Genomic DNA, 21,483 nt, shown 5'->3' with positions numbered 1-21,483 from the left:
AAATAACAATGTTGTCTGCCACGAACATACTTATGTGCAGTTACCATTAAGTATCTAAATTGAAGACAGACTTTCTTAACACACATTCTGAAGCCACAACAATGACCAGAGAGTCTACGAGCTCCAAAAATACCATGCAATGATTCAGGGACTGGTTGCGAAGATTCCACACAAACCTTGCTAAGAGAGTGTACATCAGACAATGCATCAACAACTTCAGAACAACCTCTGTATGTAGGCCCTATGTATCTATTATGGAGCTACGATAATTAAAGAAATATGCAAAGGCAATACACTTTTTAAGATAGGCTTCATGTACAATTGGTATTAAAGCTATCTTGCTACATTTTATGAAGAAGGAGCTAAGAAACTGAAAGTTAAATACAAAATATCAAATGCTGACTCCTAGCATTAAGGCAATCTTGCTTTGCTACTAAAACTTCATCATTGTCTCATTTTGGACTTTTCTCTTCTTACAGACATCCCAAAATGTTACTAACTTCACACGCACACACACACACACACACACACACACACACACACACACACACACACCATTTTACAGTAAACTTCAGTTATCAGCGAGCAAGTGAATAATAGCATGAATCAAGGCATGCCATATTGGTTTCCTGCACAGTCCCTGAATTGAAATAAATAGAACACAGCTGCTAATCAGCTATTCTTCTTGCTGCTTGTTTTGTAGTACTGTGAGCAAAATTAGAAATCATTGTGCTATTGCTGAATGTAAAAACACTTTGTATAAAACTGAGGATGATGTTTATCATCAATTTCAAAAAGATAAGAGAACTAGAGTGCAAATGTATGTCACTCCGTAAGAGAACTGATCCTGTTAATGTGAATAATGGAAGGATTTGTTGACATCATTTCCTTCCAGAATGTTATGAATGGGACTTAAAAAATGAGGTTCTGGGGTTTCCTTTGAAAAGATAATTAAAGGATGACTTTATTCCATTACAAAACATCCCAAATTGGCATGGGGGTGCATCCGAGGTTGTCACAAGCACCAGCAAGGGCAACATACATATAAATACTAGACAGTTATCATCTTTAGAAACACATTTCTATGTATTATCAGCCTGGTATTATTCAGGGATTATTATTACTTTTTTTTTACAGCATTTACAAACGTTTTATTTCTACAACTGCAGGAACAAGTGCCGTTCGAAAATAGATTTTCTTTTATTAATAAGTAACAGTGGAATGTCAGGTCTTAAATGGCTACACAGGATAATTGAAATGGCCTGGGAGTTGGGACAGGTTCCATCAGACTGGACAAAAGCAGTAATCACACCCATCTTTAAACATGGAAATAGAAAAGATTGTAACAACTACAGAGGTATCAGCGTTGTGGGTAAAATCTTCTCAGGTATCGTTGAAAGGAAAGGGCGAGTATTAGTTGAGGACCAATTGGATGAAAATCAGTGTGGGTTTAGGCCTCTTAGAGGTTGTCAGGACCAGATCTTTAGCTTACGGCAAATAATGGAGAAGTGTTATGAGTGGAACAGGGAATTGTATCTATGCTTTATAGATCTAGAAAAGGCATATGACCGGGTTCCTAGGAGGAAGTTATTGTCTGTTCTACAAGATTATGGAATAGGAGGCAAACTTTTGCAAGCAATTAAAGGTCTTTACATGGATAGTCAGGCAGCAGTCAGAGTTGACGGTAAATTGAGTTCATGGTTCAGAGTAGTTTCAGGGGTAAGACAAGGCTGCAACCTGTCTCCACTGTTGTTCATCTTATTTATGGATCATATGTTGAAAACAATAGACTGGCTGGGTGAGATTAAGATATGTGAACACAAAATAAGCAGTCTTGCATATGCGGATGACTTAGTTGTGATGGCAGATTCGATTGAAAGTTTGCAAAGTAATATTTCAGAGCTAGATCAGAAATGTAAGGACTATGGTATGAAGATTAGCATCTCCAAAACGAAAGTAATGTCAGTGGGAAAGAAATATAAACGGATTGAGTGCCAAATAGGAGGAACAAAGTTAGAACAGGTGGACGGTTTCAAGTACTTAGGATGCATATTCTCACAGGATGGCAACGTAGTGAAAGAACTGGAAGCGAGGTGTAGCAAAGCTAATGCAGTGAGCGCTCAGCTACGATCTACTCTCTTCTGCAAGAAGGAAGTCAGTACCGAGACTAAGTTATCTGTGCACCGTTCAATCTTTCGACCAACTTTGTTGTATGGGAGCGAAAGCTGGGTGGATTCAGGTTACCTTATCAATAAGGTTGAGGTTACGGATATGAAAGTAGCTAGGATGATTGCAGGTACTAGTAGATGGGAACAATGGCAGGAGGGTGTCCACAATGAGGAAATCAAAGAGAAACTGGGAATGAACTCTACAGATGTAGCAGTCAGGGCGAACAGGCTTAGATGGTGGGGTCATGTTACACGCATGGGAGAAGCAAGGTTACCCAAGAGACTCATGGATTCAGCAGTAGAGGGTAGGAGGAGTCGGTGCAGACCGAGGAGAAGGTACCTGGATTCGGTTAAGAATGATTTTGAAGTAACAGGTTTAACATCAGAAGAGGCACCAATGTTAGCACTGAATAGGGGATCATGGAGGAACTGTATAAGGGGGGCTATGCTCCAGACTGAACGCTGAAAGGCATAATCAGTCTTAAATGATGATGATGATGATGATGATGAATAAGTAAGATATCGCCAGTGTCGAAAGAGAAGAGTTCCACTGGGACTTAAAAAATGAGATTCTGGGTTCAAAATGGTTCAAATGGCTCTGAGTACAATGGGACTTAACTTCTAAGGTCATCAGTCTCCTAGAACTTAGAACTACTTAAACCTAACTAACCTAAGGACATCACACACATCCATGCCCGAGGCAGGATTCGAACCTGCGACCGTAGCGGTCACGCGGTTCCAGACTGTAGCGCCTTTAACCACTTGGCCACACCGGCCGGCGAGATTCTGGGGTTTCCTTTGAAAAGATAATTAAAGGATGACATTATTCCATTACAAAAAATCCCAAATTGGCATGGGGGTGCATCCGAGGTTGTCACAAGCACCAGAAAGGGCAACGTACATACAAATACTAGACAATCATCATCTTTAGAAACACATTTCTATGTATTATCAGCCTGGCATTATTATTGTTTTTTTTTTTACAGCATTTACAAACGTTTTATTTCTACAACTGCAGGAACTAGTGCCATTCGAAAATAGATTTTCTTTTATTAATAAGTAACATGAGTAAGATATCACCAGTGTCGAAAGAGAAGAGTTCCACTAGACAGACTTTAGAACGTTTATCTCCAAAGAAAATTAAGTTAGATAAAATTAAATTATCCATCAATCGACCAGTACAGAGATATTTCTTGGCCTAATTGTTACTGCTAAACAGAAAATAGACATACAATGTAGGCTTTCACGGCCAATGTTGTCTTCAGTTGAAACTTTCGGGCTGAGACGCTGTGGTCGATGTATAACATTTCCACCTAACGTTTAGTCTCCATCTGAGGGCGACATCTACTGAGGTCATCCGGCTAATGCCACTGAGGCTCCAGGTACTCTCGCATTTTATAGAGCGCATAGAAGGTACCACCATTCGTCACATGATGCCGATGATATGCCTATCAATGGAAGATGTCATCATTCTCGATTAAGAGTAATGGATTGTAATTCTGCTGGCGCAACGTCGACATCCATATTTTGTCTAACTTTAAAACTTCCTCTTTTCTATTAAAATTGTTATGGTGTTTGTCAATCTCTATTGCTTCTCTATGCATGGGCGCATGATATTGGGATGTTCGTGCCAGAACGCTTGTCTCATTAAATTTAATTTCGTGGTTACCATCGCGAAAAACGTGCTCAGCTATGGCTGATTTATCGATGTGTCCTAAGCAACAGTTTCTTTTATGTTTGGCTAAGCAGGTGTTTACACTTCTTTTCGTTGTTCCAATACATACTTGCCCACAGCTGCATGGAATTTTGTATCCCCCAGGTGTTGCTAGGGGGTGTCGGGCATCTTTTTCAGTTCTTAAATATTCCTTAATCTTCTTGGTGGGTCTGAAGATTGTATAGATCCCATACTTGGCCAGAACTTTCCCAATACGGTCTGTGACTTTAGTAATGAACGGTATGATGTAGCTCTGGACTTCTGACTTCTTTTCTTCTTTGATGGAGGGCTCGATCAATTTCCTTGCTGGTATATCCATTTTTCGTGAAGGCTGACCGTACGTGATTTAGTTCATCTTGTAAGTAAGCCGGCTCGCAGATTTTGTTGGCTCTGTCCACCAAGGTTTTCATAACACCTCTTTTTTGCCTAGGATGATGGTTGGATTCCTTGTGGAGGTATCGATCGTGTGAGTGTTCTCTCTATATACCGCGTGGCCCAGCGTCCCATCCACCTGTTTAATTACTGACATATCCAGGAAATTGAGTTGACCGTTGCTCTCTTTCTCCATCATAAACTGTATCTTCGGGTTAATATTTTTCAGATGCACCAAGAAGACATCCAACTCTTCTTCACCATGAGTCCACACTACAAATGTGTCATCAACACAGCGGTACCATTTAGCTGGCTTTTTACTGGCAGTCTGCAGCACTCACTGTTCAAAGATCTCCATAAATAAATTGGCAACAGCTGGGCTGAGAGGGCTTCCCATCGCTACCACATTGATGTGTTTGTAAAACTCGTTGTTATACTGGAAATAAGTTGTCTTCCAGCAGTGTTTAAATAAAGCCACTACGTCAGTCATAAAAATATCTGCTATATATGAAATAGCTTCATTTATAAGCTATGTATTCCGGAGGTAAAATAGTCCCCCATTCGTACCTCCGGGCAGGAACTACTCAAGAGGACATCGTTATCAGGAGAAAGAAAATTGGCGTTCTACGGATCGGAGTGTGGAATGTCAGATCCCTTAATTGGGCAGGTAGGTTAGAAAATTTAAAAACGGAAATGGATAGGTTAAAGTTAGATATAGTGGGAATTAGTGAAGTTCGGTGGCAGGAGGAACAAGACTTTTGGTTAGGCGAATACAGGGTTATAAATACAAAGTCAAATAGGGGTAATGCAGGAGTAGGTTTAATAATGAATAAAAAAATAGGAATGTGGGTAAGCTACTACAAACAGCATAGTGAACACATTATTGTCGCCAAGATAGACACAAAGCCCACGCCTATTACAGTAGTACAAGTTTATATGCCAACTAGCTCTGCAGATGATGAAGAAATTGAAGAAATGTATGATGAAATAAAAGAAATTATTCAGATAGTGAAGGGAGACGAAAATTTATTAGTCATGGATGACTGGAATTCGATAGTAGGAAAAGGGAGACAAGGAAACGTAGTAGGTGAATATGGATTGGGGCTAAGAAATGAAAGAGGAAGCCGCCTGGTAGAATTTTGTACAGAGCACAACTTAATCATAGCTAACACTTGGTTCAAGAATCATAAAAGAAGATTATATACATGGAAGAAGCCTGGAGATACTGACAGATTTCAGATAGATTATATAATGATAAGACAGAGATTTAGGAACCAGGTTTTAAATTGTAAGACATTTTCAGGGGCAGATGTGGACTCTGACCACAATCTATTGGTTATGAAATGTAGATTAAAACTGAAGAAACTGCAAAAAAGGTGGGAATTTAAGGAGATGGGACCTGGCTAAACTGACTAAACCAGAGGTTGTACAGAGTTTCAGGGAGAGCGTAAGGGAACAAATGGAAGGAATGGGGGAAAGAAATACAGTAGAAGAAGAATGGGTAGCTTTGAGGGATGAATTAGTGAAGACAGCAGAGGATCAAGTAGGTGAAAACATGAGGGCTAGTAGAAATCCTCGGGTAACAGAAGAAATATTGAATTTAATTGATGAAAGGAGAAAATATAAAAATGCAGTAAATGAAGCAGGCAAAAAGGAATACCAACGTCTCCAAAATGAGATCGACAGGAAGGGCAAAATGGCTAAGCAGGCATGGCTAGAGGATAAATGTAAGGATGTAGAGGCTTATCTCACTAGGGGTAAGATAGATACTGCCTACAGGAAAATTAAAGAGACCTTTGGAGAAAGGAGAACCACTTGTATGAATATCAAGAGCTTAGATGGAAACCCATTTTAAGCAAAGAAGGGAGAGCAGAAAGATGGAAGGAGTATATAGAGGGTCTATACAAGGGCGATGTACTTGAGGACAATATTATGGAAATGGAAAAGGAAGTAGATGAAATGGGAGATATGATACTGCGGGAAGAGTTTGACAGAGCACTGAAAGACCTGAGTCGAAACAAGGCCCCAGGAGTAGACAACATTCCATTAGAACTACTGATGGCCTTGGGAGAGCCAGTCCTGACAAAACTCTACAATCTGGTGAGCAAGATGTATGAGACAGGTGAAATTCCCTCAAACTTCAAGAAGAATATAATAATACCAATCCCAAAGAAAGCAGGTTTTGACAGATGTGAAAATTACTGAACTATCAGTTTAATAAGTCTCGGCTGCAAAATACTAACGCAAATCCTTTACAGACGAATGGAAAAACTAGTAGAAGCCGACCGTGGGGAAGATCAGTTTGGATTACGTAGAAATATTGGAACACGTGAGACAATACTGACCCTACAATTTATCTTAGAAGCTAGATTAAGGGAAGGCAAACCTACGTTTCTAGCATTTGTAGACTTAGAGAAAGCTTTTGACAATGTTGACTGGAATACTCTCTTTCTAATTCTGAAGGTGGCAGGGGTAAAATATAGGGAGCGAAAGGCTATTTACAATTTGTATAGAAACCAAATGGCGGTTATAAGAGTTGAGGGGCCTGAAAGGGAAGCAGTGGTTGGGAAGGGAGTGAGACAGGGTTGTAGCCTCTCCCCGATGTTATTCAATCTGTATATTGAGCAAGCAGTGAAGCAAACAAAAGAAAAATTCAGAGTAGGTATTAAAATTCATGGAGAAGAAATAAAAACTTTGAGGTTTGCCGATGACATTGTAATTCTGTCAGAGACAGCAAAGGACTTGGAAGAGCTGCTGAACAGAATGGATAGTGTCTTGAAAGGAGGATATAAGATGAACATCAACAAAAGCAAAACGAGGATAATGGAATGTAGTCAAATTAAGTCGGGTGATGCTGAGGGTATTAGATTAGGAAATGAGACACTTAAAGTAGTAAACGAATTTTTCTATTTGGGGAGCAAAATAACTGATGATGGTCGAAGTAGAGAGGATATAAAATGTAGACTGGCAATGGGAAGGAAAGCGTTTTTGAAGAAGAGAAATTTGTTAACATCGAGTATAGATTTAAGTGTCAAGAAGTCGTTTCTGAAAGTATTTGTATGGAGTGTAGCCATGTATGGAAGTGAAACATGGATGATAAATAGTTTAGACAAGAAGAGAATAGAAGCTTTCGAAATGAGGTGCTACAGAAGAATGCTGAAGATTAGATGGGTAGATCACATAACTAATGAGGAGGTATTGAATAGAATTGGAGAGAAGAGAAGTTTGTGGCACAACTTGACTAGAAGAAGGGATCGGTTGGTAGGACATGTCCTGAGGCATCAAGGGATCACCAATTTAGTATTGGAGGGCAGCGTGGAGGGTAAAAATCGTAGAGGGAGACCAAGAGATGAATACACTAAGCAGATTCAGAAGGATGTAGGTTGCAGTAGGTACTGGGAGATGAAGAAGCTTGCACAGGATAGAGTAGCATGGAGAGCTGCATCAAACCAGTCTCAGGACTGAAGACCACAACGACAACCACCAACAACAACAACATAGGCACCATGGTAAACAATGACACTACATCAAAGATCACAAGAATGTCACTGGGGCTGACGTTAATCTCCCTCAGTTTTTCAATACAATTCACAAAGTTTTTAATGTAACTGTCCGTTCTGCCAATGTATGGTTGCAGCAAGCAGGCAGGACATCTGGCCACCTCTTGTGTTGGAGATCCTATGGCACTCACAATCGGTCTCAAAGGGAGCTGTGGTTTATGTATCTTAGGGAGTCCATAAAGTCTGGAAGGATAAGCTTCCATGTTGCAGAGTTGTTTTTTATCATCTGAAGAAAGAGAAGATTGTTTTACCATTTGATTAGTATTTCTCAAAATTTTGGCTGTAGGATCCTTCTGAAGCTTTTTATACTTATTGGTATCCAAAAGGTCACTAATCTTCTTGTGACAATCTTAGGTGTTCAGCAAAACTGTAGCATTTCCTTTATCAGCTGCAACTCAGTGCCCCCCTTTCTGCTTGAGACAAATTGCTGGTAGGTGGTTTCGCTTGGCGTAACATTTTGGTTGTTTCAGTCCTGATTTCATCTGCGGAATGCCATGATAACAAACGGATTCCCGCCTCCATGTTCGCTATGATGACCTCTGTAGGAACCTTTAGTGGTGTGACTGCAAAGTTGCCTCCTTTCAATACAACTGAGTGTTCCTCTTTTCTTAATTCTGTCCCAGCCATGTTAATCACAGTTCGAGAGCTGCCAACAATTTGTCTCAAGTGGAAAGGAGGGCACAGAGAGAGAGCAATGCGGATAAGAGCATTATTGTACTTGTAGCTGATAAAGGAAATGCTATGGTTTTGCTGAACACCGAAGATTATAACAGGAAGATTAGTGACCTTTTGGATCCCAACAAGTATAAAAAGCTTCAGAAGAATCCTACAGCCAAAATTTTGGGGAATACCAATCCAATGGTAAAACAATCTTCTCTTTCTTTGGATGATAAAAAACAACCCTGCAACATGGAAGCTTGCCCTCCCAGACTTTATGGACTCCCAAAGGTACATAAACCACAGGTCCCATTTAGACCGATCGTGAGTGCCATGGGATCTCCAACACACGAGGTGGCCAGATCTCTCGCCTGCTTGCTGCAACTATACAATGGCAGAACGGACAGTTACATGAAAAACTCGGCACATTTTATTGAAAAACTGAGGGAGATTAACGTCAGCACAAGTGATATTCTTGTGAGCTTCAATGTAGTGTAATTGTTTACCATGGTGCCTGTAAACGAAGCTATTTCATATATAGCAGATATTTTTATGACTGACCTAGTTGCTTTATTTAAGCACTGCCTGACAACAACTTATTTCCAGTACAACAACGAGTTTTACGAACAGATCGACGGTGTGGTGATGGGAAGCCCTCTCAGCCTAGCTGTTGCCAATTTATTTATGGAGATCTTCAAACAGCGAGCACTGCAGACTGCCAGTAAAAAGCCAGCTAAATGGTACCACTATGTTGATGCCCATTTGTAGTGTGGACTCATGGTGAAGAAGAGTTGGGTGTCTTATTGGTGCATCTGAAAATTATTAACCCGAAGATACAGTTTATGATGGAGAAAGAGAGCAACGGTCAACTCATTTTCCTGGATGTGTCAGTAATTAAATGGATGGATGGGACACTGAGCCACGCGGTATATAGAGAGAACACTCATACAGATCGATACCTCCACAAGGAATCTAACCATCATCCGAGGCAAAAAAGAGGTGTCATGAAAACCTTGGTGGACAGAGCCAACAAAATCTGCAAGCCAGCTTACTTACAAGATGAACTAAATCACTTATGGTCAGCCTTCACGAAAAATCGATATACCAGCAAGGAACTTGATCGAGCCCTCCATCAAAGAAGAAAAGAAGCCAGAAGTCCAGAGCAACAACGGTCACCTACTGGAAAAGTTTTCCAACCATTCATTAATAAAGTCATGGACTGTGTTGGGAAAGTTCTGACCAAGTATGGGATCAAAAAAATCTACAGACCCACCAAGAAGATTAAGGAATATTTGAGAACTGCAAAAGACGCCCAACACCCCCTAGCAACACCTGGCGTGTAAAAAATCCCATGCAATTGTGGGCAAGTATGTATTGGAACAAGGAAAAGAAGTGTAAACACCCGCTTAGCCGAACATAAAAGAAACTGTCGCTTAGGACACATCGTTAAACATTCTGTAGCTGAGCATGTTTTTCGCGATGGGAACCACGAAATTAAATTTAATGAGACAGGCGTTCTGGCACGAACATCCCAATATCAATAGATAGGCATATCATCGGCATCATGTGACGAATGGTGGTACCTTCTATGCGCTCTATAAAATGCGAGAGTACCTGGAGCCTCAGTGGCAGTAGCCGGATGACCTCAGAAGATGTCGCCCTCAGATGGAGACTAAACGTTAGGTAGAAATTTTATACATCGACCACAGCGTCTCAGCCCGGAAGTTTCAACTGAAGAGAAAATAGACAGATTAAAAATCTGAAATATAACTGCTGAGAAGAGGAAACTATGCTTTGTAAAAAATACGTAACAAGGTCCTGCAAGCCAAGTATTTGAAGTATGTTGTGGAAGTAAGTAGATGTGCTTCTTCTACATCTACATGACTACTCTACATTTCGCAATAAGCTAGTTGGCAGAGAGTTCATCGAACTACCTTCAAGCTATTTCTCTACCATTCCATTCTCAAAAAGCGCATGGGAAAAATGAACACTTAAATCTTTCAATGTGAGCTCTGTTCCCTCTTATTTTATTATGATGACCATTTCTTCCTAAGTCAGGGGGTGCCAACAAAATATTTGTATTCAGAGGACAAAGTTGCTGTTTGAAATTTCACGAGAAGATCCTGCGGTAACAAAAAATGCCAATGTTTACATTATTGACATCACAATTTGTGTTTCATACCCATGACACTTTCTCCTCTATTTCATGATAATACAAAATAAGCTGCCTTTCTCTGAATTTTTTCGACAGCCTCCACTGATCTCATCTATGCAGTTCCCACATTGCACAGTAGTACTCCATAAGTGGACACAAGTGTAGTGTAAGCAGTCTCTTTAGTAGATTTTTGGGTAAGTGTCCTGCTAATAAATTGCTGTTTTTGGTTTGCTTTCCCCACAACATTACCTATGTGATCGTTCCAGTTTAAGTTATTCGTAACTGCAATATATAAGTATTTAGTTGAATTTACAGTGTTTAGATTTGTGTAACTGAAATTTAGAGGATGCCTTTTAGTCCACATGTGGTTGACTTCACACTTTTCATTATTTAGAGCCAAGTGATAGTTTTCTTCTGTAATAAAGCAACAAATTAGACAGTGTTTCACATCAGGCTAGATTTGACTTACATTGGCAGTTCCTTGGGTTCAGTCCCAGAGAAACTTCTACCACGTTCAGACTGCATCACCAGTAATGACTGGATCTCCGTTATCTAGAGAGGTGGGCTCACTTCTTCAACTGACTGGTTCAATAAAATAAACGAGTCTGAAATGACATTTTGCAGTTTTCGTGGGCGACTGTTGCTAAGTGTGACACAGTGATGCAAAAGATAATTTCTACAATAATGTGAAAGTTTCCTGAAATGTATCACAAGTGGTTTGTCTCAACATAAGTCCAAGAACCTTCATTATAATAAGGCATCTGAGCACACAAACTAAAACAAGAAACATAAAAAAAAATTTGCATCGTGATCTACCTGAGGTACAGTGAGTATTTATGAACACAGTAAGTTCATCTTCTTCTTACTATTAAAGTCTTTAAAGGTAGTTGTTTTTATAATGCAGAAGTGTTTATTCTAAGTTTAGGTCTAAGCAATGCATCAGCACTAACAACACACAATTCTGAGGCTTGTGTTACAACTCTCGTGGAGCTTCTTGGAACAGAATTCCTGGTGGCATCATACGCTTAAGCCAATAGCAGTGCGACCCCAGAAGGTCCAACCCAATTGTTTCTAAATCAATGGGTGAGTGGTTTGTAAGCATAGTTACATCTAGTTTTCTATTATGCCACACATGTATGTTGTCATGGTTTCAGTTCCTAATTACATATAATTTTACAGATAATATGCTGTGAAATGCTTCATCTAATGAAGAATGAATATTGTAGATAATGTTGTTCCACAAAGTATCTAAAAAATGTTAGCAGCTGAGATAATACAAATTATTTCCATTGACAATGCACATGTAGGATGATTACTGGGAATCTGCAACACGACGAAAACAGTTCATGCAAACATTTGAATGTAATAGGTGTATTGTCATCCATTTTGGGTTGATTTTTACAGTTAGAGTTTCCTGAGGTTGTGAATATTTATTTCAGTTATATAATAATTGAAGATGAAGTTCTGGCTGATTGTGTACTGAACTGCTGGGAAGCGGTTACAGAGGAACAAGCAGAAGATTCAGAATTTGGAGGAGTCTTTGATGTAATTACTATTTCTAGTTTCAAACACTACTACAGTAACTGAGTAATGCAGTGTCAAATGGACCAGTGAGGAAAGCATCTAGTACACATGCAGCAGGTAAGAACAGTATTTGCCTGTGGTTGAGGAAACATTTCATGAAAGCCTTGAAACTGGTTTTGATAATGAAATGGTTGTAAATGTAGATTTATACGCATGATGTAAAGTTGGGTGTGAACTCCAGCCCTTCAATGTCTCCCTCCTGAGGGCATATGTTTACTAACTATTGTGCACATTTTGTGCTGCAACTTCATTGGTATGATTATTTATCACCCCATAAAATACAGGGTGATTCAAAAAGAATACCACAACTTTAAAAATGTGTATTTAATGAAAGAAACATAATATAACCTTCTGTTATACATCATTACAAAGAGTATTTAAAAAGGTTTTTTTCACTCAAAAACAAGTTCAGAGATGTTCAATATGGCCCCCTCCAGACACACGAGCAATATCAACCCGATACTCCAACTCGTTCCACACTCTCTGTAGGATATCGGGCGTAACAGTTTGGATAGCTGCTGTTATTTCTCGTTTCAAATAATCAATGGTGGCTGGGAGAGGTGGCCGAAACACCATATCCTTAACATACCCCCATAAGAAAAAATCGCAGGGGGTAAGGTCAGGGCTTCTTGGAGGCCAGTGATGAAGTGCTCTGTCACGGGCTGCCTGGCGGCCGATCCATCGCCTCGGGTAGTTGACGTTCAGGTTTCATAAGTAACTTTTTTCGTAGGACTCTCCATACAGTTGATTGTGGAATTTGCAGCTCTCTGCTAGCTCTGCGAGTCGATTTTCCTGGGCTGCGAACAAATGCTTGCTGGATGCGTGCTACATTTTCATCACTCGTTCTCGGCCGTCCAGAACTTTTCCCTTTGCACAAACACCCATTCTCTGTAAACTGTTTATACCAACGTTTAATACACCACCTATCAGGAGGTTTAACACCATACTTCGTTCGAAATGCACGCTGAACAACTGCCGTCGATTCACTTCTGCCGTACTCAATAACACAAAAAGCTTTCTGTTGAGCGGTCGCCATCTTAGCATCAACTGACGCTGACGCCTAGTCAACAACGCCTCAAGCGAACAAATGTACAACTAAATGAAACTTTATAGCTCCCTTAATTCGCCGACAGATAGTGCTTAGCTCTGCCTTTTGTCATTGCAGAGTTTTAAATTCCTAAAGTTGTGGTATTCTTTTTGAATCACCCTGTATGATGGACTTGGAAATGCACAATAAATTAAGCAGTATTATTGATTACCATTCCCAAAGAGTACATACTGTCATGAATTTCATTTTTATGCTGGATAAAATGTTTTGTTACTTAAGGGGTTAATATCTATTGCCATCACTAACTTTGTTATGTACTTATTGGTCACAGATCAAACAATATATTGGAAATGAGTAATGGCTAGTATATCATCTAGGATTTATGAACACTATCACTGGAGGTTCTCTCATGAGGTGTGTCGGAACAACACCACTGTGGGAACAGAGGTGATGAGCCGTGACTTACCCCGTCAGAGGAGATGTTCCAACAGCACAACATGAAATGAATGGATCAATAAGAATGAATTCAGTGAAGGTGTGGTGACATGAAATGATATCAGTGACACTGAACATAAAATAAAGAAAAGGCAGCCACCCACCTACAGTAGACTGATGTGTGGAGTGCAGAGCAACATAGCAGTAAACAGCGTTCACACTGTTTTTTGAATGCTTACTCTTTTTCTGTTACAAGTACATACATTCATACACATAGCCACACAGACACCCAAACACATGTCTGTGTAGTTGAGTATGTGAATGTGTGTACTTTTTCTAGGGAAAGAGCAAGAGTGTGAAAGCTAGAGGGAGTGCTGTTTGTTGTTGTGTGTCTCAGTGCTCCACCGTAAGTATGCTAATATGGGAGTGGTTCTCTTTGCTTTATATTGCATATTGATTCTTCCAGGAATATCCATTATTGTTAACAGTGGGGCTGTTTAGATGTATTGAACCTGCAGTGTAATGAATGTGTTATGATTGATGAAAATCTATGTCAGATAGAGACTTCAATCCGGACTTCCTGCATTTCACGAGCTGTCACCTTCTGTATTAGGTTATCTGAGCACACCTCCAAGTTTGAATTAAACTTTCATTGTCACTGATGTTTCACTTATACATGGGTGTGTGCTCAACTAGGCTAATAATCGAGCAAACTGCTTGTGAAACGCCGGAATGTGGGGTCAGGTCCCAGTCTGGCAAAAAATTTCAGTTTTCACAACATACTCATACTGCAAGTTCAGCATATTCTGAATGGTTTGTACTGATATCATTTCATAACACATCTCTACTAATTTCACTCTCATCAATCCATTTAATTAATTTGAATGCATTTAAAAATTTATTTTTAAGTTTGATTATAAAAGGTGGATATCATTAAAATAAACTAAAATTACAAAGAGCAACACAGCTCTAATCTTAATTATTAACGATGTTTTTAAGAAAGGTTGCTGACGGGCAATCCGTTGTAATCACTTATGTCACTTGTACTAATTTTTCCATCATGATGACAAGTACTCACATATTTCTTTGACAATTATAAAAACTACAAGACACTACAAAAATTATGATAGTCTAATAAAATGACACATAGCTTTTGCATATGATACTAACTCTGAATGACCAGTCCCACGAGTTGCAAGGTCCATTCTTTGTATTTCTTTAGCAGCTTCTTGTGATTCTGTCAGAGGATCTGTGAGTGGAGCAGTCATATCTAAAACAGGTGACCAAATATATATTATCACAAACATTCAATAGAAACACTAAACAACTGATGCACGACAATATTCATTCTTATCACAAAGAACATGATTTGTCACAATAGCAATCAAGATCAGCAGAACCGGAATGTTTAGTCACGTTTTTAAAAATTGTAGCCTGCTATCTGGGAAGTTCATAACAAAAACTACTTAAAGATTAAACTAAGATAACTTCTAATTACCAAGCAGTAGCAAATATAAATATCAATTCCTGACAGAGTATAGAAATTGTGCCAAACTGGTATATCTAATTTTACGTAATCTAATAGTTATTGTTACTTTTTAATCAAACTCTTCATGTATTTAGTTTCCATGTACATAAACCAAAATATGATATTATAATTTTAAATTAGTACTCTCATGAAGAGAACCATATTAGTAACCAAAGTTGAGACTTCTAGCAATTATTTAGTGACCTCTTTCATCATCCAATACATGATGTCATGTCAAGGAAACAAATGGCTGATATGGGAAAGTTAGCACCTTGGAGCCATTTTTTGAAGGTCCTAGATGAAGGGATATAACAGAAGAGAACCATTCTGCATAGTTTCTGTACCACCAACACCCCCAGCCCCCACTGCTAGCACACTTTAACACAGTATCAAATAATCTGAAATACAAAACAGAAAAGAATGTAAATGCAGAAAAGGTCAAGTGGGGCTATATAACCTGAACAACAGAGGACAGGATGAAGTGGAGGACCAGCGAAAGGAGTTACCTGTGTCATGCCTCCACTACTCGTACACCCTTACAGAAGAAGTGGGCACAGCAAACAGCTGGTGTCTGTTGCAGCTACAAACATCACTAATAAAGGGGTTCCAATAATAGCTTAATGGCCAAGTGGTTAAGATCAGGGGCCCTGAATTGCATGTGTATATGGGTGTATTCCAGCCAAAGGCTGCATTTCCTATGTTTTCTGGTGAAATTAACTAAATCTGCATGACAGCAACTAAATAAGAGGAATTCTCTACTTTATAATCAGGGTGGTGTGAGCTCTCATTTCAGCAACCTTTATACCACTAGACTGTTGGAACCATACATAAAGGACTAAAGGACATAGTACTTAGGTTCAGGGAAAATCTGTTCAATTATATCAAACAGATGAATTTTCACACACTACCTGAACTTTTAAAACATTTATCTCCTCTTTGAGCTCTCTCTTCTAGATAGTTTTAAGTATTAGGAGACACAGATACAGCTACAATCTTCTGCCATTGCCTAACGAAACCAGAAGTGTAAGTCAAGTGCAGCGTCAATATGCAGTACAATTAATACTGTATTTCTTACAGATCTGGACTGATACAGTACCAATTTCATAGGTACCCAAGGCCACCAGAGGTTAGTAAGTGCAGGTGTACACCGCAACAGGTACATGGATATTGCTCTAAGGTGTCTGTAATGTACACTCCTTAACTATTTTGACATAGGTATCACACTAATACCTCTGCAAATTGCACGAAAATGAGATGTAGGCAGTTAAGAAAATTAAGAGCTCTACTGCAGAAAATATAAAACTGGGGCTTCTGTGTTGAAGAAAAATACAGCTATGTGAGTGAAGTAGGTTTTATGAAAATATGAATATGACATTATTACTGGTGGTTTATGATAATGTCACAGAATGCCAATCGATATTAGTTTCTTAAGCAACATTGCACATGCAGATTAATATTTCAATCTTCATTCTAGTAATAACCGCCCCTCACACACACACACACACACACACACACACACACACACACACACGTACGTACATGACCACAGTCTGTGGCAGCTGAAGCCACATGCAGCCACTGAGTGTGGCTTCAGCTGCCACAGACTGTGGTCATGTGCGTGTGTGAGTTGCACTTTGTGTGTGTGTGTGTGTGTGTGTGTGTGTGTGTGTGTGTGTGAAATGAACTTTAAGTGTGGTATACTTTAAATCAATCATCAGAACAGTGTGAAATGAACTTTAAGTGTGGTATACTTTAAATTAATCATCAGAACAAAATCCTACATTACAATTTCTTCCCTTGAATTTCCAGCAGTTCTGTTACAGGACATATCCTGAAATCTATAAGTGCACCTTCCTTTGTCCTTCAATGGCTTGATAAAGGATAAATGTATTGTTCACTGAGTATTTAGTGGGCTTCCGAGTGCGCCACTTCACACAATTTTTCTTTGCATGAGAACAGTTTGTAGTCTTGATTTCTTATGGTTTACTAATTTCCCAACAAAGATCTCAGCATCGGCACAGATATACCTATAATCAACTGATAACACAGTGTTGCCTATCACCAACAGTTGACAGAAGAATACTGTTGTATCTGCAGCACTGCAACTGGTGATTATGTTATCAGGTTACCACTGCTGGGTGAACACTTGAAGGCTAACACTTACTTAATCAAATTTCCTTCAACCTTCCCCCACCCCCTTCTTCTGTTTCTCTCTCTCCTCATAACCAAAAAACACAATGGATCACACAAAAACTAACAAAGAACTGAGAAAATGAACTGAGAGTATGAAGGTCAAAACATACAGCTGCTGTAAACCATAATAAAGTATTTCTTCCTTTGCTCCACACAAAAGTGGGAATTAAAGTGCCTCAAGACCACCATTATGTGACATTGAGAATAATGTAAAATTTACCTTCTTTATTTTTTATATGAACACCATCTTTGACAAATGGATGATACAGCAACTGCGGCCATGTTAGTCTCTTGTTTGGATCTTTTTCTAATAGTCCCTAAGGAAAAAAAAAAAGAAAAAACAACATTATAACTTAATAATTACCAAAACTATTTATAAAATTCATGCCAAGAGTCATATTTAATTAATGAGGCAGTGCAAACGTATTTTGTGGCATTTTAGATTTTTAATAGCCAGGAATGTTACTAACAAAAAACCTGTCACATAGCAACCACCTTGCCAAGACAACTATATGGACACTGTTACTCCGCAATGCAAAGCATGTGTTTTATGTTAAGCAGATAGACTGTGGAGAATTTTGGGTGAAAGTGAATTAAAACAATAAATTACTTATATTGTATTTCACTACAGAAGATTTTTCATTTCAGCTTCATACATAATTAATAGACAATTACACAACACTATATTTACTGAGTACTATGACAAGATGTGTAGACGTCAGAGTTTCAATGGTTTTCCCCCCATTTACTCACTGTACAGTGTCATATTGTATGTAGATGAATATATGCCCAACCACAGTCTTTAAATACAGGCAAATATATCCATTAATTTGCAAAATACACATGTACACATGGTATTGGATGTAAAAACCATACTTATGTATATAAAATATTAGTTTTCAACCTGCCATGTGATGAATATCATTTTAGAGATATTGCTGACCTGCTACAGATTTATTTTCATGGGGGGACATAAAGAATTTGGTGTATGAAATAACAATAGTAGCTCCAGAAGAGCTGGTTGCTCATTTGGCTGAAACTGCAATCATTATCCATGAAACAGGTTGTTGAGAGGGAACAACAGCCAATGATTAACTGAAAGAGGGAAAAGGAAGACAATAGAAGATAATAGGGTACCACTGAGAAATGAAACAGGGTAGGCAGCAGAGGATCACATATATAAAAAGACAAGGAGTATTAGAAATCCATGGATAATACACAAGCTATTGAATTTAATTGACAAAAGGAGAAAATGCAAAAATGTGCCAAATCAAGCAGTCAAAAGAAAATACAGACATCTAAAAACTGAGATTGATAGAAAGTGTACAATGGCAAAGCAGTAACAGTTAGAAGACAAACACAACATTGTGGAATCATGTATAAAGATACCTTTTGAGAAAAGAGAAGCAGCTGTATGAATATCAAGAACTCAGGTGGCAAACCAGTACCAACCAAGGAAGAGAACAGTGGTTGGTGGAAGGACAACATAATGGGTCTAAGGGAAACAAACTGATGAACATTGTTATAGAACGAGAAAAGAAACTAGGTGAAGATAAATTGGAAGATACAATACTGCAAGCATATTTTGACAGACCACTGAAAGAAAGAAATGGAGAAGGTCACAGGAGTAGATGACAATCCCTCATAATTATTAAGATCCATGGTTCAGCCAGTCATAACAAAATTATTCTATCTGATGTACAATAAATATATATGAGAAAACTGCAATACTCTTAGGCATCAGGACTAATGCAATAGTACCAGTTCCAAAGAAGGCAGTCCATGGTTGCAAAATATTGATATCAATTATTTGCAGAGAAATGGAATTGCAAAATGTTGATATCAATTATTTACAGAAGAATGGAAAAACTGGTGGAACGCTATCTCTGTGAAGGTCAGTTTGAGATCCAGAGAAATGTAGGCTGTAAGGTAACATTGACCCAGCAACTTCTCGCAAAAGGCAAGCTGAGGAAAGGCACACCTATGTTTATAGCATTTATATATTTAGTGAAAGGTTTTAATAGCACCAAATGGGCTAAAGTCTTTGAAATTTTGAAGGTGGCGAGGATAAAATACAGGGAGTGAAAGTTTTTTTTATAATTTGTATGAAAACCAGACTGCAGTTATAACAGTCAAAGGACATGAAAGAGAAGCCATAGTTGAGTGGGGAGTGAGACAGAATTGTGGTCTCTCCCTGATTTTATTCCATCTTTACATTGAATGAGCTGTGAAGGAAACCAATGAGAAATTTGGAAAGGGAGCTGGTGTTCAAGAAGTGGAAATAAAAACTTTTATGTTCGCTAATGACATTGTAATTCTGTTAAGACATGGCAAAGGACTTGGAAGAGCAGCTGAATGGAATGGATAGTATCTTGAAAAAAGGATGTAATATGAACATCAACAGAAGTATAACAAGGCTGTACTTGAATTAAATAAGTGTGCTGAGGGAATTAAATTAGAAGATGAGACACTAAAAATAAATACCAGTTGGATTTTGCTACTTGGGCAGTAAAATGAGTGATGAAGATAAAAAATACAGAGTGGCAATTACAAGAAAAGTATGTCTCAAAAACAGGAATTTGTTAACATTAAATATCAATATAATTTTTAGGAAGTATTTTCTACAGATATTAGTCTGGAGTTGTCTAGAATTGAAATGTGGGCAATACGTAGTTCAGAAAAGAAAATAACAAAAACTTACGCAATGTGATGCCATCAAAGAATGTTGGATATTATATGGGTAGATCAAATAACAAAATTGTTGTTGATTTTTATTAATAATGTACCTTTATTAATAAAGTACCTTTCTACTACTATCACTTAAATTTTTCAGTTCTGTTTAATGAAAAATTTAAAACATTAATGGAATCTGGTAGACAAGTTCATTAAAAACCATAATTTTTTTCCACATCTTAAAATACAATGTACAGACCTTGATTACAATATTTTCAAAAGGTGGGTTTAAAGTATGGTATTGCTAGGGTTAACAGAGCTCTGGAAGACTTATGATCAAAGGAGGAAGGCATAAATAACATGCCCTTCGTTTTTCTAAAATCATTAAGGCATGTGAGAAACAAACGATTATTCAAGTTGGTTTTTAGAATCTACGAGTCTTGAAATGTACCATCAGACTGTCCATGAAGACGAATGCCTTGCCAATATGCTGCTGATATGGTTGCACTATTGGTCGGAGGATGGCATTCGCGTATCGTATGGTCGTTATGGCGCCTTCCATGACCACCAGCGGTGTACATTGGCCCCACATAATGCCACCCCAAATCAGCAGGGAACCTCCACCTTGCTGCATTCACTGGACAGTGTGTCTTAGGCATTCACAGCCTGACCGGGTTGCCTCCAAACACTCATCAGTGAAGAGAACGTGATGCCAATCCTCAGCGATCCATTCTGCATGTAGCTGGGTCCATCTGTATGGCGCTGCATGGTGTCGTGGTTGCAGAGATGGACCTTGCCATGGACGTTGGGAGTGAAGTTGTGCATCAAGCAGCCTATTGCACACAGTTTGAGTCATAACATGACATCCTGTGGCTGCACAAAAAACATTATTCAACATGGTGGTGTTGCTGTCAGGGTTCCTCTGAGCAATAATCCGTAGGTAGCAATCATCCACTCCCGTAGTAGCCCTTGGGCGGCGTGAGCGAGGCATGTCATTGACAGTTCCTGCCTCTGTCTCCTCCATGTCCGAACAACATTGCTTTGGGTCACTTCGAGACGCCTGGACACTTCGCTTGTTGAGAGCACCTCCTGGCACAAAGTAATGATGTGGACACAATCGAACTGCGGTACTGACCACCTAGGCATGGTTGAACTACACACAACACGATCTGTGTACCTCCTTCCTGGTGGAATGACTGGAACTGATCGGCTGTCTGACCCCCTCCATCTAATAGGTGCTGCTCGTGCATGGTTGTTTACATCTTTGGGCAGGTTTAGTGACATCTCTGAACAGTCAAATGGACTGTTTCTGTGATTCAATATCCGCAATCAATGCCTATCTTCAGGAGTTCTGGGAACCAGGGTGATGCAAAACTTTTTTTTATGTGTTTAGGTC

General features: G+C 39.0%; 1 protein-coding gene across 2 annotated transcripts in view; it reads right to left on the bottom strand.

Moving 5' to 3' along the window:
- Positions 1-21,483, bottom strand: part of LOC126478698 (serine/threonine-protein kinase fused) — a 209,849-nt gene that overhangs the window by 59,578 nt on the left and 128,788 nt on the right. For both annotated transcript variants that reach the window (XM_050103723.1, XM_050103722.1), the window contains exons 6-7: positions 17,635-17,731; positions 14,864-14,963 (exon numbers count right to left, since the gene is read on the bottom strand). In XM_050103723.1, the coding sequence (XP_049959680.1) occupies positions 14,864-14,963; positions 17,635-17,731 (197 nt within the window). The remainder of the gene's footprint in view (positions 1-14,863; positions 14,964-17,634; positions 17,732-21,483) is intronic.

The sequence above is a fragment of the Schistocerca serialis genome, chromosome 1 (assembly GCF_023864345.2).
Source record: "Schistocerca serialis cubense isolate TAMUIC-IGC-003099 chromosome 1, iqSchSeri2.2, whole genome shotgun sequence".
In the NCBI taxonomy this organism is placed as follows: Eukaryota; Metazoa; Arthropoda; class Insecta; order Orthoptera; family Acrididae; genus Schistocerca; species Schistocerca serialis.
The sequence above is the reverse complement of the archived record's forward strand: the minus strand, read 5'-3'. Positions and strand labels throughout refer to the sequence as shown.